This window comes from Anopheles bellator, chromosome 2, assembly GCF_943735745.2.
Source record: "Anopheles bellator chromosome 2, idAnoBellAS_SP24_06.2, whole genome shotgun sequence".
Classification (NCBI taxonomy): Eukaryota; Metazoa; Arthropoda; class Insecta; order Diptera; family Culicidae; genus Anopheles; species Anopheles bellator.
The window spans coordinates 45769844-45796674 of record NC_071286.1 but is presented as its reverse complement, the minus strand read 5'-3'; the positions used below and the strand labels follow the sequence as shown (position 1 = coordinate 45796674).

The 26831-nt window shown below is 48.9% G+C and overlaps 1 protein-coding gene across 2 annotated transcripts; it reads left to right on the top strand.

The window, feature by feature from the left end:
• Window positions 1-1072: 1072 nt before the first annotated feature.
• LOC131209255 (ankyrin-3-like) lies at window positions 1073-26687 on the top strand. 2 transcript variants are annotated; one of them, XM_058202274.1, is made up of 11 exons: window positions 1073-1495; window positions 20631-20732; window positions 21389-21841; window positions 21922-22686; window positions 22778-22981; window positions 23954-24697; window positions 24782-24962; window positions 25036-25303; window positions 25437-25454; window positions 25588-25973; window positions 26122-26687. In XM_058202274.1, exons 1-11 carry the CDS (start codon window positions 1073-1075, stop codon window positions 26433-26435), a joined length of 3858 nt encoding a protein of 1285 aa, XP_058058257.1. In that variant the 3' UTR covers window positions 26436-26687. The 2 variants fall into 2 exon arrangements, with proteins under 2 accessions (XP_058058257.1, XP_058058258.1); XM_058202275.1 differs by lacking the exon at window positions 1073-1495 and adding an exon at window positions 17623-17742.
• The last annotated feature ends 144 nt before the right edge of the window (window positions 26688-26831 follow it).

Below are 26831 nucleotides of genomic sequence, written 5' to 3'. Positions count from 1 at the left end.
ATGGAGCCACGCGAACTGCCGGGCGCGTGATTATGAATCAAATTAAGTTTTATGTTTCTGGTACCTTCCCCCGCTTCGGTGGCACCGGTCAGCTTTCGTCCTGTGCCACTGTCTGGTATGTTCTGGGTGGCCGTGCAACATTCAGCTGGAAAGTAACGGTAGCGTTGCATTGGGGTGCGATGTGCACAACTTCACTCCCGCACCACGTGTGACGGCTTCGCCCCGGTCTTCGGCCCGGAAGTAGAGTCCCGGACACACGTTATCGTGTGCGGCGAGGACGACGCCACAGCGCCACGAAACGTTGCGTAGAGGTCAAGTAGAGGAGACAGCCGTTTGGTCGCTCCGGCGCAGGTCGCTGTGGTGCGCTTCGGAGAGCGCCTTTTGGCATTCCGGAGCCTTTTTTTTGCGAGCTCTATCCCTCCGAGAGGGCAGCAGCCTTTTGGCGCCAGTCTCCCAGTTGGTGGACCGCAAGGGTGGTGGCCGCATCCAGCGCAAGGGTAATATCTCCGTTTACATACCGTTTGCTCGGGCGCCATTAATGGCGCTTGGTCTGGAGCCACGGTTAGTGGCTGTGGCTTACTGGTCATATCCAGATTCTCCGTTCGGCTCGGCGGTGGTTTGCGGGAAATTTACGGTAACAGCCATGTGGATGCTGGGGCCAATCCTATCCCTCCGTTTCCAGATCGGAGAGTTTGCTCTAATCGAGCCATCAATTTCTGGTGGCGGTGTCGTAGCGATCGACGGCCACTCTACTGCTACATTGAATTTTGGGCGTTTGCTAACCTATTTGTCCGTTTCTTGTTTTACTCTATCTTTTCTAGAATTGTACCCTAAAAGGTCGTCGTTTATGTGTGTGTTGAACTATCGCTTTGTGTGTAGTGTGCGCAACAGTTACTAAGCTTGACCGTGCCCCGGAAGTGGTTAGTCAACAAGTGTATCTTATAAGAAGGCCCCCTTTGGGCTGTTGGTTGTGGAAAGCTACGAGTAGTTAGAGTAGAGTAATCGTGTTTATATCTTCACTCGTTATCCGTGCCGATTAGTGTGTGTCTGTGTTTCCTGTTGCGCTCAAGAAATGGCCCAATTTGTGACCCACATTCAGCCAACGCTGATCGAGGCGTCCCAGGGGCACGTTCCGCACCACCATGGCCACCAGGTCGGGGTGCCCCACGCATCCCATCTGCCGCACAGTGGCCACAACATGCCGTCACCTCCGACGGCTCATCACGGCCACGGGCACGGGCACGGGCACCACGCGCACACCTCGTCCCTGGTCCACAGCGCGAGCCGGGATATGTCGAACAGCAAGGGATCGCATAAGGTGCCGCACCACCTGCCACTGTCGCCCAAGGTTGACGATCACCATCAACCGCATCCCCATTACCAGCACGTGGAAGGATACTACCAGCACATGCCGGCGCACTATCACCACCATCACCACCAGCAGCAGCAGCAGCACCACCATCACGGCCACAGCCACAGCCAACACCACTCCGGGGTGAGTACAAATGCGTATTTGATTGCTGAATTTTTGCTGACTCTCTGATTGGGGGCCGTCGAGGCCAGCAAGTGGCATTCGGTACGAGACCAGAAAAGAGCTGACTTTTGTTGCAAATTACGATACTCGTTAGCACTCGAGGCGAGAAGACTTCTTCAGGTATTGCTGATATTCCTGAGGTTCCTTTCGGGCATCGTTTTGGTCCGTTAGATTGTTTTGATTAATTTTGCTAATTCTGTTAGAGGGGTCCTTTCATGTACTCCAAGGTTCATGGGTGACATGTTCACAATGGTTGGCTGGTGTGGACAGCGATATTAGTAGCCTAAAACCTTGATATGATTGTGGGTAGCCCGTTGTGCTGTGAAATCTTCGCCAATATGATTGGTTCTTTCTTGAATGATTTTTTTCATGTTTTGGCCAGCTTTCGAGCCACCACGATCAGGAAAGGCCACCAACTTGTAGGATACATGGAAAAAATTAATCTCTGGAACATAATGCCGTTGTAATTTGTTGTAATCTTAATGATAGTTGAGTCATACCAAAAATGCATAACTCCAGAGAAGTTTTTCTCACAATAAAGCAAATTTGCAAGCATGCCGATAGTAAAATATCGTTCTTCTTTTGAATTGGCCTTGGTTAGGAGCGGAATTTTGTTGAAAACAAAGCCAGATTTGTCTACATTTTGTAGACTACGTCAAATCACATGAACGAAAGGGAGTTCTTCACCTCCTGATTTTAGACTTTGTTGAATTTTTTAAGTGGATTGAACAGAGTTTGTAGAGAAGATATTCACTATACGTTCATCAACTCGTTTTGGTGTTGATTTCTGGTGCTGGAAAGCTGAACACACCTTGGTCATAGTTTTAATCTACAGCCGCAGCAACACTAAAGACCACGGCTTTGGGATGCTTCCGAAGTCATGTCTTCTTCATATCTCGAACTCTGTTGCTACTACTTTATCTAGCTCATCTAGTCCTTAGATAAGATTCGTAGATCTTCGGTGTTTTTATTCGTCTAAAAAGCATTGAAACCTATTGGAGTCTGCTCAAAAGATGAATTGGTGTCTATGATTATTGGTGCGTCAAGAGCATCGAATCGTGGAGCACTTTTCTTCTGGTCACCTAACTGTTTTACGGACAGAGATGTAAATGGGCCAGTCAAACGGTAAACAGTTAACTTACACGATTCCTACGGAACGGACCGAGGAATGGAAGTATTGTTCAATGGTTTCTAAACACGTTAAACAAGCACGAAAGTGGCCAAATTTGACCTCCTTGGGCTGCGAGCAAGGCAATGTGTAAACAATGTTTGGCTAAGCAGAATGATGAAACATATGGAGGGTATGAAGACCCTGCCATGTTGGTACTTCGTTTGAACATGTTAATTGGTGAAGGCTACAGGGTTTGAGTTATAGTTAGGACTGCTGATAAATTTGAACAGATGATACAGCAATATTGAACACCACACCAACGACCATTGCAGACGTGGGCAGTAAGCTAAGAAACGAGTTAGTTTAGAAGAAGAATAGTAAAAAATTACATAAACACTTTTTGGCAAGCACTGTTTCTTTCTACCGCTAACCTATGCCTTTCATTCTTCGCCCTTTACTGGATTGAACGCCATCCACGGTCCTAATGGTCTTTATATTTCAACCATGCTGCCTGTCGTCGTGTGAACCTCACAGAACCCATACAGGACCCCCAATTGAAACTGCACGATGCCAGTGGTCTAGTAGCGAACGGCTACGATGTGCATCGAATTCCTTTTGCATGGAACAAATGGAGTTCCCACTGTAGCAATGTGATTATCGCCGGAAAAGTGCACCCGAAATGGACGGAAAATGGGAATGCCGAACAGAAACGGGGAGCCCTTTTAGAAACGGATGGGTTTAGAAGCTACGAGGCCTAATGCCCTGTATTGCCGTAAAAAGTGGCACACAGAGGGAAAAAATGGGTCCAAAATCGTGTTACTGTAGGACAAGCAAATGCCCATTCCGCATTAAAAAGTTTTAAATTTATAAGCCAACTTTCGGCCATTGCTGGATTGAGGAACATGGATGGGAACTGTTACGCAGTGTCGAGGCATAATTTCTGCTTCTTAAGCCCCGATTGTTTACTACCCTTTAACATCGTTGGTTATGTAAAACTTCTGCAACTAGTTCACAGTTTGCGTGCTAGTCGAACATCAGAATGGAAACATTTGCGCTGACGAAACCGAATGAGCTCGTACGAGTGAGGCGTACACTGTCAGATTTTATTCTAGCAACGAGTTTTATGTGGGACAAATAATTGATAAGTTGCGTGTTTGCCACCAAGATTGGGTGACCCAACATGTACCGTTGCCAATCGTTCTGTTCGCTGGCTGATTACCCGTTAGCCTTTAAATGTTTGCAAAAATGAACGGGATCAGGACGTGTTAATCGTGTAATGGAGTGATGGAGTATTAGCGTGTAATGAATACAGTATTACGGTTGGGGTACTGTAAACATGGACATCAACAGATGACTTAACATAGTGATGGTAATAGTTGTTCTGCAGGGACTTGGGCTAATGCTGGAGACAACTTCATAAAACAATAGAATAATCACCCCTAGAATTGGTAACAAGCACTGCCACCGAAGGCTAACGTCACTGTCACTACATGGCTTTAGGAAGCCAGTGGCCAATAAGTTACCTTCCGGATGTACCGGCAAAGAAAATGCCCAAAAATGGAAAAGTTCTATTTCGGCTTCATCAGTTTCGCAACTATTCATTGTCTGCCACCAAATGGCACCTCCCGGCCACGGGCCAAAGGCTTACGTGTACGGAATACAGAATACGGATTATGAATGACGCTACAGTTGTCTCTGGACGGGCAAATGGTAAAGTTATTGGAACCGGGATGAAGGCATTTTTTCCTATTTGCCGAGGAGTTTTGTTGATTTTGGATAGTCTTCAAAACGCTGCCGTAACGAGCTTCGTCCTTCGGTGTTTACATTGCCCTGGCCAAGATTTGTGCTGTCCGACGAGAGGGTAGCTGACGGGAAGTGAGGATTTGTTTTTCTGTACTGCTCCAGCAAACATTGAAAGCCAAAGCGCCGGTAGAAGTGGTGCCAAAAACCGTAATGTGTGCCCTTTTTGACAAGAAAAGATCGGCCAAGAAAGTTTTCGGTTCGCCCACTGTTCGCGTCATTTGCCAGAACTGGTCTGCGCACCGGAATTGATGATAAGTCGAACTGGCTAGCACTGGATCCGTTGCCCCATGCCATACCATCATCAATTTGGACGCCAAAAAGCATTCCGGATAATGAAGAATGGCCTAGACGTGCGCTGTGATGGGCTGTGGCAAAGAAAGCTGGAGACGTAGAAGGTAGCGGTCGTATATAAGAAAATAAATCAGCATTGTCGTGAACTTGCTCATTGAGATCGCTCATCGGAACTGGGAGGTAGGAGTCTGTGTCGGTGCCCGTCACAAAACCTGGCGCCAGCAAATCTGGGTGCCCCACTGCCGCTGCGTTCGGTGTCCTAAGTGATACAGGAGAATCGGATTACCAAGTGAGGATTATTTCTCCGCATCATTTGTTATACGTTCGTGTTGATCACACGCCACGGTTCAGTCTACCCTGACTGCGGTGGCCCCGTTTCCAGCGTCACCCAACTATATCGGTCACCGGGTGTGACCTAGCGAGTGCAACGCTGGCGGAAGCCTTTATGGGCGTTGGGCGACACAATTTATACGCCCTGCCAGGATGTCTGAATTGCAAACGGAAGTTGCACCCTTTCCTGGTCCCGATGCCACGCTTCGCGATGCAGTGGTCACTCGTCGTGGGTGGACTCGTTTGTATCACATCCAAACCGCTATTCGATGTAGGCGTATACTGATAGGGAAGATACTGCACACTTTCTGCACCGGCATGACTTACAGCAACCGCAAACTTCCGGCGAAAGGGAGTGGTTCGAGCGCGTGATGTGCTTCAATAAGTTGTCTTGGCTCGGCCACGGATCGGTCGAGAAGTGCTGCCAGTGACTGCTGAATGTGATGGACACACATTATGTAACACTGCATCAAACCACAAATAGGTTGTTGGCGTACCGGCGGCATTTGAGGCTCTGCAGAATTTGTGTGACATAACCAGCTGCAAGCAAATTTGGCCTGTAGGAAATACCATTTCCTAGACACAACAGTGCAAACGATCCTTCATTGTGCGCACTTTTGGTTGGTTCTATGAGTGGAAATAGAAGTTGTTCCATAATTTCGGATAGTTGTTGGGAATTTTCGACTAAGGTCGTTCCAATAGCTTTAAGTCGATCAAAATGACCAAATCGAGTGGGAATTGCTACTGCAATCATCTACTGAGTTGTTCATTATATTTGGAGCCTCGATAACAAAAGGCGCAGCAACAACGAGCCTAATTTTATTTAGTTATATTAGTACACTTTTCATACGAAAGTACGTGAAGTTTCATTTCAATCGGTCCCTTAATTTTATTTTTAAAGGCCGTTTAGCGTCGACGAGTCAAAGTATTTCTTACAATGGAAAAATCAAGTATCGTGCAGTGATTTAATTTTTGTTTTTGAAAGGTTTAAAAGCAAATGAAAATTATGAACGAATGTTGAAAGTGTATAAAGACTCTTCACCTTGTATTAGAAAATAAAAAGAGATGTTTCTGAGTTTAAACGTGGTCGTACAAGCCTTCAAGACGATCCATGTCAAAAACGTAAAAACAGACACAACACACGAAATGGTAGAAAAGGTACAGGATATCGTATTGGAAAATCATCGAATCACTTAAAGAGATTTAGTATAGGGCCTAGCCATCTCATTAAGCAGCATAACCGATATTTTGACTGAAGTATTGGGTTTCAGAAAGCTCTGTGCAAAATGGGTGCCAAATGGGTGCAAAATCTCGGTAACATTTGGAGTTTTTTTCGAAAGGATAAAGTGGATTTTGTGCATTGAATCGTCGCTATGGATGAGACTTGGGTCTATCACTATGATCCTGAATCAAAACAAGAGACTAAAGAGTGGTGTGCCCGGTTCTTCGGCCCCGAAACGAGTTCGTGTACAGAAATCATGCATCCGTTTTTGGGATGTGAATGAAATTTTTTAGCGGATTACTCGAAAACTAGTAAAACAATAAATTTCGATTATTGATGTGAGTTTTTAGACCAGCTGGAAGAGAGAATTCCTAAAAAAGACTTGGTTTGGACCCGGTGAATAAGAAAGTGTATTTCAAGCCATAGAATTGTGTTTTTCTTATGGAGGCTCCGAATATAATGAACAACCCAGTACATCATCCATATTTATTTACCTACCATGCTGTTCAATAATTTGTGTGGTTCGATAACAAAAACACAATTTTATGATTTGAAATGCACTCGTTTTATTCAGTGTGGTTCACTTCTTCCAAAGAGATTTCAATTTATGAATTCCATCCCTGAAGTGAATCTAGAAGGACTGCAAGATACACTTCCACGTCTGTTATGACGTCATTATTTGATGTAAAACGCTTCCCCGGTATGGAATTGTTTTATGTTTGCAAACCGATGGAGGTCGCTAGGGCCCAAATCTGGTGACCGTATTCACCAAATTTGGCTCCAACAATTCGTACTATAATTCATGAATATTTGCCATTGTAAAATGGCTCGTGTAGCACGATGCAGGAAAAGGTTCTTTTTCTTCGGCAAGCCCGGTCTTTTTTCAAGAATTTTCGCCTTCAGCTGGTACAAAAGGTGAGAATAATATTAGGTTGGGGAAAAAGAAATCCATTGTTTTTCCGTGAGTTTCAAAACTATATTTAAGATGTTCGGATAGTCCGATTTGTGTCAAATATGCACTATTTTGCTGTAAAATGTGTTGCTCTTTTCAAAAATTCCTCCATAATGCCTCTCTTGTAGAAGGCTTAGTAGTTATGAGCAAAAAACTCGAGCAATCCTTTTTCACAATCTATTTTGAGCTCAGTTTTTCATCACTGAGAAAATTTTGTAATGCACGAAAAAGGTGTCAATCGTCTAGTGCAACGTCCGGACTATATGGCGGATGCAATTAAACTTCCCAACCAAGCTCTCGGTCTTTCACTAAAGGACCCCGGACCCGGCAAGTCACTAAAGACGTTTCTGACATTTTGTTGTCCTGATTGAACACAAAACCTCTTCGGTTGGCCGATTCTGGTCGTTTCTGGTAAATGGCTAGCTTTGAACGGTGCAGTAATTGACAGTAGAGATCAGAATTTAGTGTTTGGTTACACGGAAGCAACTCAGAATAAACGATTCCTTTCAAAACCCACCCAAATACCCAGTAGAAACACCGGTTAAGCTGCTTCACTACACTTAGACCACGATCATTTTCACACAGTATTGTCGTATGAATCACATTCCTCATCCCCAACCCACCCGCCTAAGAAATGGTTTCATTTCATTCCGTTTGGCCAAAATTGCGCAGATGATAAATCGAACCATCATGTTTTTTGGTGTAAACAGGGTGACGCCCAAACATCGAGCTTCTTTGTGAATCCAGCTCTACGCAAATGGCTGTTTGATGACTGATCTTTAGCTCCTGGCTGATGTTTATTTATTTTGTTTTGGCTGATGTTTGTTTATTTTTTTGATTTTATCGACATTTTCGATGACATGTTTATCTAGGCTTTAACATAAAAAATAACTGAAACGGGTCTACGAAAACAAAATTTCACCTAACTAGCTGTCCGAGTATCGGCACCAGAAACATCACGCAAAATTTGAGCGGCCTAGCTTGATTTTTGGCCATTTTCAAAGAAAAACTGTAAAATGTACCAAATTTTCTCTATGGTGACTTCCATTGTTAACAGCCTGTAACTCACAAACGAATGGAACAAACAATAAATAATAGGCCGTATTTATAACAATATAACTAATGCTCATAATAAATGCGTTGGGTGTTTTTTGAAAAACTACTCGACAAGTTCCAAGTCGACACGGGGAGAAAATACGTTGGTTTTGAACGAAATTCCTAGAATTTCGATTTCGATTTCAACACGCAGCCGAGTTGCAGTTTTCCACGAAAAACAACTTGTTTAAGCAATAATGGCCAGAAACATCAGCCTTTGAAACGGAAAAAGCTGTTGGTTGAATTGAGCATGTGGACGAACTGGCACAAGTGCAAATTGATGGCTTTCATCTTTTGGAACGCAACCGAAATTCATTCCATTGCTTACGTAGCAAATCGGCAAATATGGGAAAATTGCATCAATTGGAGAACAAATGGGTTACACCCAATTTAAATTGCAATATCTGGGCATATTCTGCAGATAGAAAAACATGGTGTTACCGCACCGGGAACGATCGTCAAGTCGAGGCGTTGGACACCAAAAGTGTAGTGATCCCTGCGCGGCCACTGGTCGAAGTAACACCTTACGGCCTCGAATGCACCGACGATCGATGGTGCATGCAAACCGGTGAAGCGCAAAGAATTCCGATTGAAATCCGATTTGTTCCGAACGGCACGGTAGAGAGCGGAGCGGCGCACTGTCGAGTCGAGTTTCCTGTTCGCGGTCCTAGGATGCTCCCTTGTCACCACCGTCACGGCATGCCAAGCGTGGACAGAAATCTAACCCAACGGCGGTTTCCTTCCGATTCGGTTTGGTGGTATCTTGTTTAACGTGGACCTTTCGCTATCTGTCACCTTCAGTCTTCACTGGATTCACCGGGTCGGGATCGGGGGCCAGTTTGAGGCCATCGGGCAGCCTCGGTCTCGGTCCGGGGGTGGACGATAAACGTGGTTCCGCCCGCGTTTATACGGTCGGCTCGAACAGTCGGCCGGTGAAGTCTAACTCGCGTGTGGTTTCGCGCACTCGCGGTGCTCGGTGCCAAAAATAGCGCCACCGGGAGTGACTTGGCATTGGACGTTGATGAAGTGTGGCGTCGTCGCCCGGAGTGACAGAGTGAATAGTTTTCCATCGTGTTTCATCACCGCTGAGCCCATTATTGGTGGATACTTTTTTGGATATTTGAAAGTAGAGTAACGTACAGTTGTAGTGTTGACGAGTGGAAAACGAAGACACGAGCTGAGCGAGTGATATGTTCGTCAAGATGGACCAGTTCGTTGATGGCGAAAGACAGACGGAAAACGGACACCCTCGAGGGTGGACCAGATATTACTGTGCGTTCTAGTCCATTTACTAGCTCAAAACTCGTAGCATCGGGATACGAGTCCCCCAAAAGGCTAGCTCTAATTGAAATGAATGTGCCCCGTGTCCACTTCCATGGAAAATAAAATGTTTGAAGGCCAAAGCCTAGTGGGGTCAGATACAGTAGGTTACGCTCGCAGTACGACGCCGTCGGAGGCGAGATGTGAATTTTTTAAACCCTACACCAGCGGCCGGTAGCATTTTCTTTCGCCACAACGACTATCATTTATTTTTACCTTTCTCTCCTGAGCGCGTACACGAAACTGCCCCTCGGTTGATGGGACCAAAAGGCGGACCCAGGCAGACAGGATCACCCAAAGGGGTGCACGAGTAGACCGACGCGAAGAAATACGAAAAGGGTTAAACTGTTTGCTGGCTTATGACCTACGGACTTTCATTCATTTTTTTTACACGAAACCCGGAGGATTTACTCCTGCGGACGCTTGACTGCCGAGAGCGCTTAAAAGCGCTTCATCGTCGGCGGCGCCCACCGGTGGCGTAGACTTCATCTGGAGTGACTGGAGTGACGATGAACAAAAAACAACACGCAACAGTAACATCAAATATACATTCCGCAACCGCAATATTCCGTCGGCCGACTAAGTGCTTTCGCCGCACGTTCCGGATGACTTTGAGTGTTCACGCATTGGCACTATTAACGTTCCGTTTCGCTCCAGAGTGAGAGAAGTAAGAGCCGAGTCGCCGGAAGGCAGTGCCCATAACCTAATTACGTGAGCCGTGTTCGCACGAGGAAGCTGGATAATCGTGCGGCAAAGTGTCACAACTTCTGACATCGGGGAAACTGGCGCCCGGAAGTTGTCTAGGCGGAAAAATGCCACTCAAATTTGGTCGAGGTTGAGCGATGATCGGTGAAAGTTTGTCCGCTGGCGGTGTTGGTGTCACGGGATTGAATTGCAGGCATCTTTGTGCCCGGCTCCGGTGGTTCCGGTTGCCGATGGGTAGCGAGTGATTTTGTGTTCTTTAAAATTGAATAACTTCGTCTAGACAATCCGGATCGGTTTTCGGGATTCGGAATGACGTCAAGACGGTGGTGTTGGGCAGCGAACCGAATTTAATTACGCAGCTTGTTTTTTGTATGGAATCAAGTTAGTTCTTTTTGTATTAATTAAATTATCCAACTTTGATAATTTTTATGAATTTGAATGATTTTTTTTATTTTATAATATTTGCTTTAATATGAAGCAATTCATAAGATCCATTTGCTGAAAAGTGATGGAAAGAGCTGCACGGTTTAACAAGGGTCCGTTCATTTATTTAAAAAAAATTCTAGGGAAACATCATATTTTATCCTGCATAAAAAGCAGCCTGATGTTTGGAAATCGAAAACCGTGGAGAAAACCATTTTCTATTAATTTAATCCTTTTACAAACTTATTTCAAGTACATTAAAAAATATTTTCTTTAAAAGCAATAAACTAAGTTCATGGCATGTTCGGAATCTATCCAATAACAAAGTTGCGGAACGCCAAACCTGTTCATCGGACAAGTTTGGCACTTTCTATGCCAAGCTGGTGTTGACTCTCACTGGAAGATTATTCCGTTTCATAAACCTGAATATTCAGTCGAATTGTCTAACGAAATTTGCAATATCATTTTATTTGCCAAACTGTCTGGCTTCACTTAGAACCATTTTTGTAGGGGCAGCGACACAATTGCTCCTGTGGTCAACAATACAGTTCTTCAAATGCTTTTCCAATTGAGGCCATTTGAGACTTCTGTTCTTTTTGCTCTTTTCGGTCACTCGGTAAATTGAATTACTAACAGCTTAATGTCAGCTGTAAGAGACATGCGTTTATGCTTCACCTTCAGTTCACAATCTAAAATTAAGAAACATTTAAAATGGGATTAACCAGAATTGTGCAAAATAAAGGAGAAGTAATTGAAAAATACGAACAATAAGAGCGACCCATACAGGATAAAATGCGGTATGTTAGATGCATACATCTTTTTACCGCTAAACCCTCGCAACCAATTGCACTAAAAACTCGTATTTGCAATTGTAGTTCATCAATTACAACTGTAAATGTGACCTAGATCTTGTATGCGTGATTTCTGTTAATTTTCCCACAAGAACGAAAGGTGACAGGACATTTATTGAACGAGTTTGCAAAGCCTCCGAGTTCCGTCCTTCGTCCTCACCAATTCCAGAACGGAAAGCGAAACAGTTTACTTTGCACATACGATACGCGTTGGTCCGTGGTCCCCTGGCACAGTCTAACGCATTCGCAGACGGTACACATGTTCCACGTCCCGCGACGTCTACCGCTGATCCGTGGTGGAGTTTCTCGGAAAACCCATCACCGTAAGCAGCAGAGGGAGAGAGAGACAGAGAGAGACACGGGACGGGATAGATTATTTATGACCACCCTCGGCGAACAGCACACACCGACACACACAAACCGATTGGCCGTAGGTGGTCTTGATGCATTTTCAGCGTCGGCGTCGCCAATTTGGCGTGCTTCGTACCACCCCCCGTCGCTACTACATATTTTTGTGAAAATCTCCATGTCGAGACCGGACCGGACCCAACCAGGAACGGGAGTCTGCGGCTGACGGTTTGCGTGACTTTTCGCGTGTTGATTGGCGATCGTGTGTCTTTCGGTTAGTTTCCCATCACAATCCCGAAACCCTTCGCGGAACCATCACGGGTGTAGTGTCACGTTTGTTGACGGCAACCACAGTCGCGGCGGTCGTGAGCGTGCCAGTTTACGCACGCACTTGTGTATGTGTCTGTTGTGCCGTAAGCCGTGAACACGGTTTCGTAAGCTAATTCGACCAGTCGGCGGACCAGTTGCGGTTAGTAGACGCGTAGGACGAGTTCTGGCCAGTTGGACGACGCGGACCGCCGTCATCCGTCATCTGTCCGGTCAATCCAAGTGAGGTCCAGACCAGAACGGGTGCACTAATCTGCGGAGTTTACACATCGCACACAGGGTGATCGTGCCGAAGATCTCACAGTGATACGATACGAAGTGATAGTGAGAGTGACCCTGAAAAATCTTCGCCAACCAACGCAGTGAAAAAGGATTTCCTTTTGAGGAGTGACCCGTTTCGTGGCCTTGTGAAACGTTGGCCGTTTGGGCTGGTGAAAAGGATCCTTGCAGACAGGCCAACAGGCTCTGGTGACGGTACGAGCATTTTCCGGAACCCGACAGCATGCTGACCCTGAAGAAGCGTTTTCCGTCGCTGCAGAGTCTTGGCGTAAGTGCGCGTATGTGTGTGTGTTTGTGTTTATTTTCATCCTATGCTATTTTAGCATCACCATCCGTTGTCGTCATCATCGAGTGGATTTTTGCGCCTTGATTAGTGCCGCTCGGGGTCCGCTTTGGGTTTGGGATTTTATCATTTTTTTCTCTCTTCGCTTTCACCCGTGAGGTGCTATTTATGTTGGGCTTGATCTGTTGCTGTGTTCGTGATGGGCAGAGGATGGTGTAACTCTCGAGCATGCTCTCTAGTTGAGGGAAGCGTCACCCGAAGGTGTCGTTGGTTGGAACAAACTCAACAGACAACAAATATTCGCATTCATTAGAGAGAAATTATGGCTCCTCACGGGATGTTGGGTAAAGCTGTTGGCAGGATGAACGATTGTTTTTTTGCTGCATATCCTTTTGCGAGAGTAAGAGAGACTGGTACGGTTTTGTTACTCCTAAGAGTCCTCTTTTATTTTTCTTTCCCAACCTTATTATTATTGTTAGGGTTATTATTTTCTTTCCCAACCTAACCTACGTAACTGTTTGGTAACGCTGGCGCTTCCATTGGGTCCCGCCTGTTTTGGGACCATTATCGTCAGGATACACGCGTTCGCTTAACATTATTTCCACATAAATTACGGAATTGGCTCCGGGAAAGTACCTTCTCTGGGAGAGCTGAACCGGTGGCGACCACTTATCGGTCGCACCATAGCACACGCTGCCAAAAACTCTGACTGCCTCTCCGTGACCCAGTGGCCAGAAAACACATCTCTGGTGCCTACATGCTGTTGCTCCGCTGCCCTTTCGGGAAACAGTTATAGTTTCGGTGTTGGCAGCCGTACGTCATTACGCAGCTTTTCGGCGCCAGAGGTCAAGGTTTGCCGGGGCTACTAAATTTAGTTGCTGCCGATGCCCAACGCAATGGAGGCGCCAATGCGCATTGCTCATGGCCCGAGGGTTGGTTGGTTTGCGTTTGTTTCAATAATAAGGTTTGTTATATTGCAGTTTGTTATTTAGTTTATATGATTGGTTTGATATGTGAATCGTTTGGCAGTACTTCCTCCGGCAGTCAACATTTCAGCACTGTATGTTTAATACTACACAGGGTGCTCCATCACGATTCATACTATTTAAATGTTGAATAACTCCGCTATTTGTCAGTCGATTTTGACAAATGAACAAGATTTATTTAGAGTATAAAATGCCGTTTAACAATTAACAATTCATCCAAAATACCAACATCGATCCAAAGACCGCCTCCATCACACACACAAAAATCGGCCTTTTTTGGGCATTTTTCACTGTATTTGACAACATTTCGGTAATAGACAACAATATAGCAATAATTACCGCTGTGATGTTAGCTTTCAGTGTTTCAATGGTCTTCGGTTGACTGGCATACACCTTACTCTTCAAATAGCTCCAAGGAAAAAGTAGGGAAAAATTCGGCAACAATAAGCACGCCCAATTTTCACAGTTTTAACAGTTGAACGATTTTTTCAATGTATAGTGCTACAATTTCAGTTCGTTGTTTTATCATAAATCGATCCATGAATAAAACGGCGTAGACTGAAGTTTCAGAATCTGGCCATTTTTCTTAAAATCGACTAACAAATAGCGGAGTTATTTAAAGTTGAAATAGTATGAATCGTGATGAAACAGCCTGTACTATTTGGCAAAAAAAGAACGGGAATTTTCTAACTCAAATACTCTTTGTTTATTCTTCTAAATTTATGACACCTCCGTCAATACACTTGGGCCAAGGTTTTTTTTCTAGTTTCCAAAACATGTCGCAAAGTCTTCTTCCGGCATAGCGTTTAATACGTGCTTCGTTTCGGTTTCTATTACTTCTATACAATCAAAACGAAGTCCACGGAACGGCCTCTTGATGATCACGAAATGATCACGGAACTGTGATGCATAAACATCACGTTTTTGACACCAATCGACATTTCACTTTTCCGAGGCCAAATGGTCTCTGAAATGGATTTCAAAGATCCTTTCTATATGTCAACAAGCTCAGCAAGATCTCGGACTCTCGATCGACGATTTTGGAGTGCAAATTCTTTGATTTTATTGACGTGTAATGTATCACTTGATGTTGGTGGTCGTCTTGTCCGTGCCTCGATTTCGACGTTTTCCCGACCTTCTTGGGACATTTTGTACCACTTATAAACTCTTGGTTTTGATACAACTTGCTCATTGAAGGTCTTCTACAACATTTTCAAACTTTTTTCCAGCAGAAATTTCATTCCACATACAACATTTAATGGAATTTAGTTGATGGAGTTTCAGCCATTATGAAAAACGAAGGTGCTGGTGACAGTAATGCCAACATAGAAATAAAAGCATTTGTAAAGGATATAAAACGAAAAAGCAGCAAAATAAAAACAATCACCGATCGAAATCAAAATGTCCGTTACTTTTTGACCACAGTGTTATGTGCTTTTTTTAAAAATGAAATGGATTATTTGTATCAATTGCAATTGTTTCCTGTTTGGCAGTTTTGGGAGAAGTTTGATTAAGCTGAGCTAGTTGAAGTACACCATTCTCTAGAAGTAGCAAGAATTTTGGTGGGAAAAACTGAAGCCTCACGTAAATCAGCACAAAAAATGATTATTTAAGAATTTAAAGTGATTTACCTAATGCATCTGCGAAAACGAACAGAATCGTGTTTGTTTTCTATTCAACTTCATGTTTATATACTCTTAAGGTTCGAGTAGATATCATGGGTGTCGTCAACCGAAATCGGCATGATTAAAAATATAGCCGTCGAAATCGATTATTTTACGTTTTACAAATGTAACCTTCGGGCAAATTACGACCCATTAATTACCTGTTCGGCACGCCACTGCAAACGTTCTTAGGAGGTCAAAGAGCGTTGCCTAACAGCGTAACAGTCTACCGATTTTCCCGACCTCGCGACACGGCGCTGATTGTTGTAAGTCTTCCTGCCCAGCACCTGCTGCGGGACTGAAGTGAATCGGATTTGTGCGTATCGACACTACCGACTGGTGACGTGGTCAACAAAGTGTTAGTGGCATCGATGAAGTTGGCCGTGTTCAACGCATTACCTTCCAATTGTTTTAAGGACTCGGCCACGCAGGATAATAAAAATCCTCCGGTGCACTTGTACACCACCGCGTTTGAAACCCCTGGCCGCCGGCATAATGTCGCCCGAAAGCGACACATCAATTAGCGTGAATCACGCGGCCTAGGGAGGAAACAGAGGGTGCAGGTTCGTGCGTGCCTGTGTGTGCCACAATAAAAATGTAGAAAATACAGAGAACCGGCAAAAGGGTACGCTAATGGCACAACACCATTATTGCCGCAGGGTGTGGGCCGCAGAGCCCAAGTTCAGTCCGGCGTGACGCCATACGAATCCCTTTAACTTTGGCACCGGCACACCGCACCGCGATGATGTCACGTTTGCACTGCAACCCCCTGCGCACGGACCGATCCTGGCGGCGACCCCTAGCGAACAGACCGGGGAACTGCACAGGAAACGCACCCCTGCAGTTCGCTGTTGCGTGTGTATGTGTGTCGCTACGGAAGCACGTGCCTCGCAAGGACTCGGCGGCGTGACGAGCCCACCGGCACCGGTGACCGACCGGTGTGTGGGTGAGCTCGCCCACCCGGTTGTATTTGTGCGATGTGGCCCCATTTCGTGGTGTGCCGCTCGTGCTGTTTACGTTTTTGGCAAGCCGGCTTCCGTCCCAGGGTCCGGGAACGACCGGCGGGGCCATTTCGAAAGAGGTGTCGGGTTCGGGCTTTCGAACATCGAACGGTCCAGGGCCGAACGCCGTCGGGAGTGGTGCGCATGTGTCGTGTGCCCCTCCACCCAACGGCACCGGGCACTGGAGGAGAACTGGGCCCACGGAGGGCCCTATATCCTGAGCGGTTCAGGCCGATTTTCACTCAGTCTACAAGGAACCGTCGGAAAGGATACCCGCGAAAATAACCCCCCAGGTGTACCCCGATCAAGGCTCGACCGAGAGCAAATCCCCACAAATCAGTGTGATATCTAGTTATACTCCCTTTCACTGCACTCTGCAGCAGAACCACACCGGAAGCACCGGCAGCACCGGAAGCAGAAACCGGAAACCCCACGGCTCGCGCATTCGATGGGATTCGGGCTCGAACCGTAGCCACAGTGACAGTGAAAAGGGCCCTCCGTCGTGTGCGAAGGTTGCGGCCATTTTGAACGCGTTCTCGACCTCACCGAGGCAGCTCCTGCGGGCTGTGGGACAGAGGACAGGGATCCCGCTATAGACTTTACAGTTTTTGCACCTTTGCTCGAACGCTTTGATACGTGATTTTTTCGCCCCCTGTTTCTCGCTGTGTGTGTTTGTGTGTGTATGTAAGTCTAGGCTAGTGCCAAAGCGCAACTACAAAAAAGCAAGAAGAAGAAAAACGGGAACCAACCTCCTCGCTACTAATCCAATCCACGCATACGCTAAGGAAGGGCGCCCGCGGATGTAGGACATACGTGTGCCGCCATCGCCGGATACTTTGGCCCACATCCGCCGCGAAAGGAGAGCGCCCGTTAAGAGTATTATGCAATCAGCGCTGCGGACAGCGCTGCGAACGTTTGCCAAGTGGTAGTAGCAGCAGGTAGTGCAACAGTGCGAGGACCACTGGTAGTAGCCCCACGAGTGGCCCACAGTTTGCTGTAGAGCGAGCGAGAGAGAGAGAGCCTGAGAGGGTGCGTGCGTGCGTGTGTGTGTTTGTCGAGGACTTGGGCACGGGTTGCATATACACACAGGGGTGGTGCACTGCTAGACGACGTCCTGCAGACGGCCGCCGCCCGCCCGGGTTCGCTTCGCTTAATCGATCGCAACGGAAGGACCACTTTTCCCAACGCTGGCAATGGTCACCGAAAATGGAACGCAGGTGAGTGTGGGGTAGGGCGAAGGCAGGCCGAAGAAGGTCTCGGACTCTCGGATGGACATCAAGGAAAAATCGATATTCCGTTGCGGTTGCGACGGACGTACCCCGTTGGGTCTGCCCCTTGCAAATGCACTGTGGCTGCCAGCAAATGTGGCGAATGCAACGATTTCTTCCGCCGGATGTTTCGATGGCCGCGGCAAATCCGGAGATAGCCTGTCCTGGGGGGAAGGGGGAGGGGGGGGGGGGGCTGTGGGAAAATTCTCTCTACCACGGAGCCGAGCCAACGGGGATGCCGCAGAGCGATCGATATTTTGTCGCTTGCTGTTTGCGCCGCGCTCTGCGACTGTATGTGTTTGCGTGTGTGCCTGTTGGTTGCACGCGAGAAAATGGCGAAAAGGACCGTCCGACCGACCGACGGGATGCCCCGGCGGCCCCGAGAGTGGACCGAGTGGAGTGTGAGAGCAAACGGAAGCTGAAGGAGCTCTGAGCTGAACGTGTTCCGCCGCTTCCGACATCGTCGGAAGGTTCGGCAGCATCACAAAGAAGCATCTTGTAGGAGCAGCAGCGGTCCTTACTGGAGCGGTGGCCAGAAGGGAACGCGGATGACGCGCATACGCACACACGCAAAAGGATTTTCCGGCGAAGGATTTCCCGACAGCGACTGACACGCACACGGACACAGACGCATACAGCTACGGGTTTCCCTATAAGTTCCGCGGCCTAAAATGGCAGTCTCTCTTTTGCCATTGGATTCGCCGTCCCAAGGACCAAGAAGCTGCCGGGGTTTAGGGCTTTCAGCTGCTAATTTAGGGCTTTCGTCTGCACGGTCGATGGCCGTATCGATTATACTCGCACCTGAGAGGTTGGGGCGATGCTGACTACTATCAGCTTGTCGCTAAGGACCCCGTCAATCACGGGGCGCTCTGATGGAAAAGGCTCTGAGCGGATATGGTAATGTGGCATTTACGCCAGTCCAGCAACCAAGCGGGGCTCTATGGCCGCCTGTCGGGCTTTGTTTAGGATTGGCGTTGGCAATAGTTGGGTTCGGTCGCGTGTCCCTAGCTGAGGTATGGCGAGATATGCTATTAAATGTGAAATATGATACGACCATAACAAACAAGGCACATGACACGTTACGTTATTGGAACTCAGCCACACGAGCTCTGAATGGGTATACCCAAGGGGCTCGACGGAAAATACCGCTACTGTTTCGTGTGATGTTTGCTCTTCCGTGATGGATTAATCGCAAAAGACGTATATATATAGTTTAAATGTATATCGGTATATACTAGGCACAGCGCTATGTATGAAATATCCAAGATATAAGTATTCATAGACAATGCCGGGGTAACTTTGGAAAAACAAGAACACCAAGATTTGGGTCCTGTCGTGAGTATTCGCCCAAACTATGGCTCAAGAGTGCAATCGTCAGCACGCTGCGTTTCAGTTCCGATGCCATTGCTCCGGGACGACGACACACTATCTGCAGCCAATTACTTGCCTCGAGGCGCTTGTTTGGGTCCTTTTGGTACGATGCCAAAAACCAGCACAGTGATCAAACTTCAACTTTGTGACACTAGTTGGCAAAGATGACCAACCAACGTTCCGCACACAGCCGCTGGCTTCATATCAACCCCGTTTCATAGGTGGAGCTTCGCGCAAGGCAAGCACTGTAGATGCTCGGCTTGGATCAATAACGTCCATTTCGGTGCGCTTTTTGCGCCCCATGTACCGTACGTACCGTTGTTACGTCGATTGCAACGTCGAGCGTTCAGTTTTGACCTTCCGCTAAAACTGGCTAGCTAGCTGGCTAGCGGGCTGGTCGAGTGGTAGTGAGCAGTGGAAGACATTATTCACAATTATATCACGTTCCGGAAATCCGGGCGACTGGGTATCCGTTCGCTGAAATGGCAGATGTCGCGGAACCGGGGGGCTCTGCCAGACAGCCTGGCGTCAGCATCAGGTTGGTGTGAACCGTTCGTCACGATGGCGCACCGTGATGTAAGCGGACCACCAACGGCTGTCAATGGCCGTCCAACGAATGGCGGGCAGCCTGAGGACGTCAGCACGAAGCCCAGCGGAAGCCCAAGTCGACACGAAGCCAGGTCTGAGCCGCAGGTCGTTCGTCCATGTCGTATAACTTTTTTATGGTCGAAGAAATGAGTTTCGGCCCGTGGAAAAAAGAAGGTTATTTGGGACCGTCAAATTAAGGCAAGAAATTGAAAGGCTCGCTTGTCGGAACGTAGGTTCTAAGGCGCTACGGTGTATGCCCCCGGTGTACTGCATTATGACAGCGGCAGTACGATCGATTCGACGGTATGCCGGCCCACAGAGCGCCTCTGACCGAGTTGGCACGAAGCGGCCAAGTCAGCCGTCGTTTGCAGAACTTGCCGAGCAGTAGCGGACAGTAGCGGAAGTACGCGAAGATTGATGAGCTCAGCAGGAAGAGCGGTAGCTTTGCCGACGTGAGAAAAGAACGTTTTCGACGAACAATTGGCACAGAAAGGCAAACGTCGAAGATGGTAATGCCGAGGACTACGGGGAAAAGATCGACCATTTGAATCGTTAGTTTTGAGAGGAGGATGTAGGAGTATCGATAAGAACAATGAGGTCTCACTCTATTTGTTGGCTCAGCAGCTGGTGACTGGTTTGCCCAATGTTACATTGGGTCTAATGCAAGATAATACTATTGATTATATGGTTTTAATAAAAAATGGTCTCTGTTAAAGTCTCCTGTCTGAAAATTGCTTCATTGGGCAGCTTCGCCGAAACACCATTTTTAAAGCAACATTCAGTTACCTTCAGCAGCTAACGATTTCTTCACCACAAACATCTCAACTGTTGGCGGACGCATGCATTAATGAAACTCTTTTCCGTTCGCTTCGTTCTAGTCCGATGGAAACACGTCGTTCCTGCGTGCCGCTCGGGCCGGCAACTTGGAGAAGGTTTTGGAACACCTGAAAAACAACATTGATATCAATACTTGCAATGCGGTAAGTAGTGCTTCTTTCCACCAGGCAGGCTCGCGTAATTCGGGGAACGAATTACGGAGAATCTTCCAACCTGAAGTTTTCGCTGAAGAACCACACCAACAGATGTCGCTACCCGCGCTACGTCGAGCAGTCTGTTGTTTCGCAATGGGTTGCGTGTGCGCATAATCCGCCGTTGCTTCTAGAGGCCGTTCCCCGGTAGGGGAATACCGGCCCGAGCCGAACGCCGGTTTTCGAACAAGAGTTCACTGCGCAAGGTCGCAGGACATCGCTGCTACCGCTCGGCCATGGTTCGGCCATGCGTACAGCAAACCTCGGCTACCGAGGATTTGCCGCGTCAGGGGTCGGGTGCGAAATGTGTTAGGTTATGGTCGTCGCCGTGAAAGCGAAAGTCATCGTGCGCCGGGGAACGGCGGGTTCGTGCCTACCGGTTGGTGGACGCGCGCGGTTCCAAGCGTTGTCAAGCAGCAATCAACAACTTGCCCGCACGCCGCAGTACGATACCGGTGTTGTCCTTGTGCGCGTGACCCTTGCGAAAGTGATGGGATCCGTCAGTAGTCCTGAACGCTAGCTCCCGATTTGGTTGTACTTTCCATTTCGTTTCGACGGCGATGTCTCTAATCTGGTTCCTCAACAACCTTTCGTCCCGGATCCACCAGAATGGCTTGAACGCGCTGCACCTGGCGTCGAAGGATGGTCACGTGACCGTCGTGTCGGAGCTGTTGGCCCGCGGTGCGACGGTAGATGCCGCCACCAAGAAGGGCAACACTGCGCTGCACATCGCTTCGCTGGCCGGCCAGGAGGAGGTGGTGAAGCTGCTGATCAAGCACAGCGCGTCCGTCAACGTTCAATCGCAGAATGGCTTCACGCCGCTGTACATGGCGGCCCAGGAGAACCACGACTCGGTCGTCCGGCTGCTGCTGTCCAACGGAGCGAATCAGAGCTTGGCCACGGAGGACGGCTTTACGCCGCTGGCCGTCGCCATGCAGCAGGGCCACGACAAGGTGGTGGCCGTGTTGCTGGAGAGCGACACCAGGGGCAAGGTGCGGTTGCCTGCGCTGCACATCGCCGCCAAGAAGGATGACGTGAAGGCCGCTACCTTGCTGCTGGAGGTAAGTAGGACGTGCCACTAACTTCGGCAGGACGTGCCACTAACGTTCCGCTTCGCTTTGTCCCGTTGCGTTGCTTCCAGAACGACCACAACCCGGACGTAACGTCCAAGTCGGGCTTCACGCCGCTGCACATCGCGTCGCACTACGGCAACGAAGCCATGGCCAACCTGCTCATCCAGAAGGGGGCCGACGTGAATTATGCCGCCAAGCACAACATCAGCCCTCTGCATGTGGCCGCCAAGTGGGGCAAAACGAACATGGTGGCGCTGCTACTGGAGAAGGGTGCCAACATCGAGAGCAAAACGCGCGACGGGCTTACGCCGCTCCACTGTGCGGCCCGGTCTGGCCACGAGCAGGTGGTCGACATGCTGCTCGAGCGCGGGGCTCCGATCAGCTCGAAGACGAAGAACGGGCTCGCCCCGCTGCACATGGCGGCCCAGGGCGAGCACGTGGATGCCGCACGCATTCTGCTCTACCATCGCGCCCCGGTCGACGAGGTAACGGTCGACTACCTGACGGCGCTGCACGTGGCCGCCCACTGCGGCCACGTGCGGGTCGCGAAGCTCCTGCTCGACCGCAACGCGGACGCCAACGCGCGGGCCCTCAACGGCTTCACGCCGCTGCACATCGCGTGCAAGAAGAACCGCATCAAGGTGGTGGAGCTGCTGCTGAAGCACGGCGCCAGCATTAGTGCCACCACCGAGAGTGGCCTAACGCCGCTCCACGTCGCCTCGTTCATGGGCTGCATGAACATCGTCATTTACTTGCTGCAACACGACGCCAGCCCGGATGTACCGACGGTACGCGGCGAAACTCCGTTGCATCTGGCGGCCAGAGCGAACCAGGTGAGATGCCGTTCCCCCGGTGGAGCACTAGTCGCTCAGTCCGACCTCTAACTCTAATGTGTCTAATGCCCCTGTGCACTTCCAACTCCAGACCGACATTATCCGCATTTTGCTACGCAACGGGGCACAGGTGGATGCGCGTGCCCGCGAACAGCAAACACCGCTGCACATCGCTTCCCGGTTGGGCAACGTGGACATCGTGATGCTGCTGCTGCAGCACGGCGCCCAGGTGGACGCGGTCACGAAGGACATGTACACCGCCCTGCATATCGCCGCCAAGGAGGGCCAGGATGAGGTAAAGAATCTCGTTGCTAAAAAACTGTTGGACCACATAGACACGGTCTACCTGATGCAGCTGTTTTGGATACGGCACCAGGAGTATTTCATATAGACGGGGGTTGCAGTAGGATCGAGAAGCGCCGGAATGTGCCACCGATGTCCATACATATCGTACCGCCCGAGCAGCGGGCTGCAAAGCGAACTAGCCGTTAGGGCCGCTAGGAATCCCGGAGCCCCGGATCCAATCCGAACGCACAACGAACGCTAAGAGCAATAGGTTAAAAGTAACGCAGTTAGACGACGGTTCGCTTCAGTTCTGTTTCTGCCTATGTTTAGTTTTACTTACGTTTCATTTGTCTCGCTCAACTTCACTCGAAAGACTTGGAATAAAGCTGAGTCGCACTGTCCCTTCCGGCGTGGGACGGGCTAGAACCGTCGCAAGCGGAAGGAAAATGAGCCTTATGTTTTGGAGTTTTCTTATTATTTCCCTCACTTTCGGCTGTGGTGCCCAGATTAACTTTTGGCAGGTGCAAAAAGGTTTTTAAGAGGACAGAGAGAACGGGAGAGAGCGAGAGAAAGCGAGGCAGAGAGACCGTGAGTAATCGCGACCACGTGTGTTCCCGCAGGCAGGTATTCGCGAATGTGTAGTGGTTGCGTTTTGGTTTGGGTTTCTGTTTGCGTTTGCTTTGGCTGTCACTTTGCCCAGTGACTGCTGCGTTTTTAACAGTGTTTCCGATATTCATCATCACGACGCGGTGCCGGTCGTGGAAAAGTTCTGTTAATTCTGGTCCAATAACTGCTTGTGTTTGCCTTCCTGTGTAGTGTGCGGTTCGAATGGTGTTTGCTCTGCGTTTACTGTTGACCCTTGAACAAAACCATACCTACGTTTCTAACACTTACGAACGCGTCAAACACCAGTCAAACGGAAGGGCTGACGCCGTGTACGGACTTTGGCGAACTCTAACACCGCGTTCGTTGCTCGTTTTAGGTCGCCGGGGTGCTCCTGGACAATGGTGCCCAGATTGATGCCACGACGAAGAAGGGCTTCACACCGCTGCACCTGACGGCCAAGTACGGCCACATGAAAGTGGCCGAGCTGCTGCTGCAGAAGAGTGCGCCGGTCGATGCGCAGGGCAAGAATGGTGTCACGCCGCTGCATGTCGCCAGCCACTACGATCACCAGAACGTGGCGATGCTGCTGCTGGAGAAGGGGGCCAGTCCGCACGCGACGGCCAAGAACGGGCACACACCGCTGCACATTGCAGCGCGCAAGAATCAGCTGGACATTGCTAAAACGCTGCTAAAGTATAAGGCACAACCGAGCGCGGAGAGTAAGGCTGGCTTCACGCCGCTGCACCTGAGCGCCCAGGAGGGCCACACCGAAATGTCGGGGCTACTGCTGGAGCACCAGGCCAACCCGGACCACCAAGCGCGCAACGGACTGACACCGATGCACCTGTGCGCCCAGGAGGACCGAGTCAGTGTGGCGCAGGTGCTAGTCAAGCATGGCGCCAACCTGCGGGCTGCCACTAAGGCGGGTTACATGCCGTTGCACGTAGCGTCGCACTTCGGGCAGGCAAATATGGTACGCTACCTGATCGAGCAGAGCGCCGACGTAAACGCTTCTACCGGTATCGGCTACACAGCGCTACATCAAGCTTCGCAGCAAGGACACTGCCACATTGTTAACATACTGCTGGAAAATAATGCTAATCCTAATGCTATTACTAATGTAAGTACTCTGCGGCGCACGGTTGGCGTTTCGTTGCGGGATCGATTCGCTTACTATATCTCTTACTGTCTGGCCATCCGATAGAATGGACAAACATCGTTGAAGATTGCGCAAAAGCTGGGCTACATTAGTGTGCTCGATTCGCTGAAATCCGTCACGGATTCCAAAGCTACTCCGGAGCAGCCGCCATCCGAGGAGAAGTACCGGGTAGTCGCTCCCGAGGCAATGCACGAAACATTTATGTCTGATTCCGAAGAAGAAGGAGGTAAGCGATCGCGCCCTCGGGCTTATGGCCGGAACAAATGAAAAGCGAACCAATTCGCACACCTAATTCGCAGGGGAGGATACGGTGCTGTCGGACCAACCGTACCGCTATCTGACGGTCGACGAGATGAAATCCCTCGGAGACGATTCGCTGCCGATAGACGTGACGCGTGACGAGCGCATGGACTCGAACAAGATGGTGCAGAGTACCGACTCGCACCAGTTCCCACCGACGGCCCTCGAGGACTCCATCAGTCCCCAGCACGCCTCGATGGTGCAGTCCGGCATATCGGCCGCCGATTTCACGGACAACATCAACATTGAGCGACAGGCACACGTCGGGTAAGTGCACGCGCTGTGCCGTTTGCTGCTCTTTCTGATAGGCTCGACTAATAAACACTTCACTTTTCTGCTTACCTAACGTCTTACCATGCTGCGGGCGATGGATTCGTTCGGGTTGCTTGCGTACTAACAGAAAGCTTCACTGGAGGAAGTAAGTGGCAAAGCTCAATGCACGGGATCTTGGGCTAACCTTGCTAGCTACCTATTATCGTTTTCCTGTTTGTTTGATTTTTCACTCGTTAACGTTCTTGAACATGGCACTAACACCCGGCTTCATTCTCTAGCTTCTTGGTGTCCTTCTTGGTGGATGCGCGCGGCGGTGCCATGCGTGGATGCCGTCACAGTGGCGTTCGTATCATCGTACCTGCGCGCTCGGCGGCACAGCCAACGCGCATAACCTGCCGCTACGTGAAACCTCAGCGCACCATGCATCCGCCACCGCTAATGGAAGGTGAGGCGCTGGCCAGTCGCGTGCTGGAGCTGGGCCCGGTTGGAGCGAAGTTTCTTGGGCCCGTCATAATGGAGGTGCCCCACTTTGCGTCGCTACGTGGCAAGGAGCGCGAGATTGTTATCCTTCGGTCGGATAATGGGGAAACATGGCGCGAGCACAACATCGACATGTCGGAAGAAATCGTGCACGACGTACTGAACGAGTGCTTCGAACCTGAAGGTAATGTCTTTAGCCAAGTAGCAGCACCCGTCCCGACTAGCTGACGGACAGCTGCGGGGCTAAACGGGGCTTGTGCAGGACCATTTCTAGTACCACATTTGCTGATCCTTCTGTTGTGTTGTGGCGTACGGTGTGATTCTTCTTGTAGATCTAGCGCAGCTTGACGAACTAGGCGGTGGACGTATTTGTCGCTTCGTAACGTACGACTTTCCGCAGTACTTTGCGGTGATCTCACGCATTCGCCAAGAGGTGCATGCCATCGGACCGGAGGGGGGCATGGTTTCTAGCACGGTCGTGCCTCAGGTGCAGGCCGTCTTTCCGCAGGGCGCTCTCACCAAGAAGATTAAAGTTGGGCTACAGGTAAATCTGTTCAAACCACGCAAAGGTGTAGCACCGGAGAAGTTACGCAAGATCAGCGTCAACCATGTGCCGAAGAAGAAACGTTTCTCGTTGATCTGGTAAAGGCGTACGAAGGAATCGGTGCTTATTACGCACTTGACGAGCAAGCGTAACGAGGCTTAAGCAAGCGAACGAGCATAGGAAATGCTTCGGTGCAAATACAACAAGCTGTGCAATCAGGACGTTGACACATTCTCTGTTTCTGCTAAGTACCATGAAACTGTTTGATGGAGGCTGGAAAACATTGCTCAATTATTTATTTATTTTACTTTACGCTTAAAGTATTATGCATGTTACAGGCAGGTAAAATGCATTAGTCACTATCATGTAGGTTGCAGCTTTTTTGTGATCGCATATTATTTAGTTATTTCCTTAAATTTCTGCACTACATAACAATGTCGGATTTAGTTTTCAAGGACTCCTGTTTAAAATAAGTTTTTTGTGTATTTGCTTCTGGAC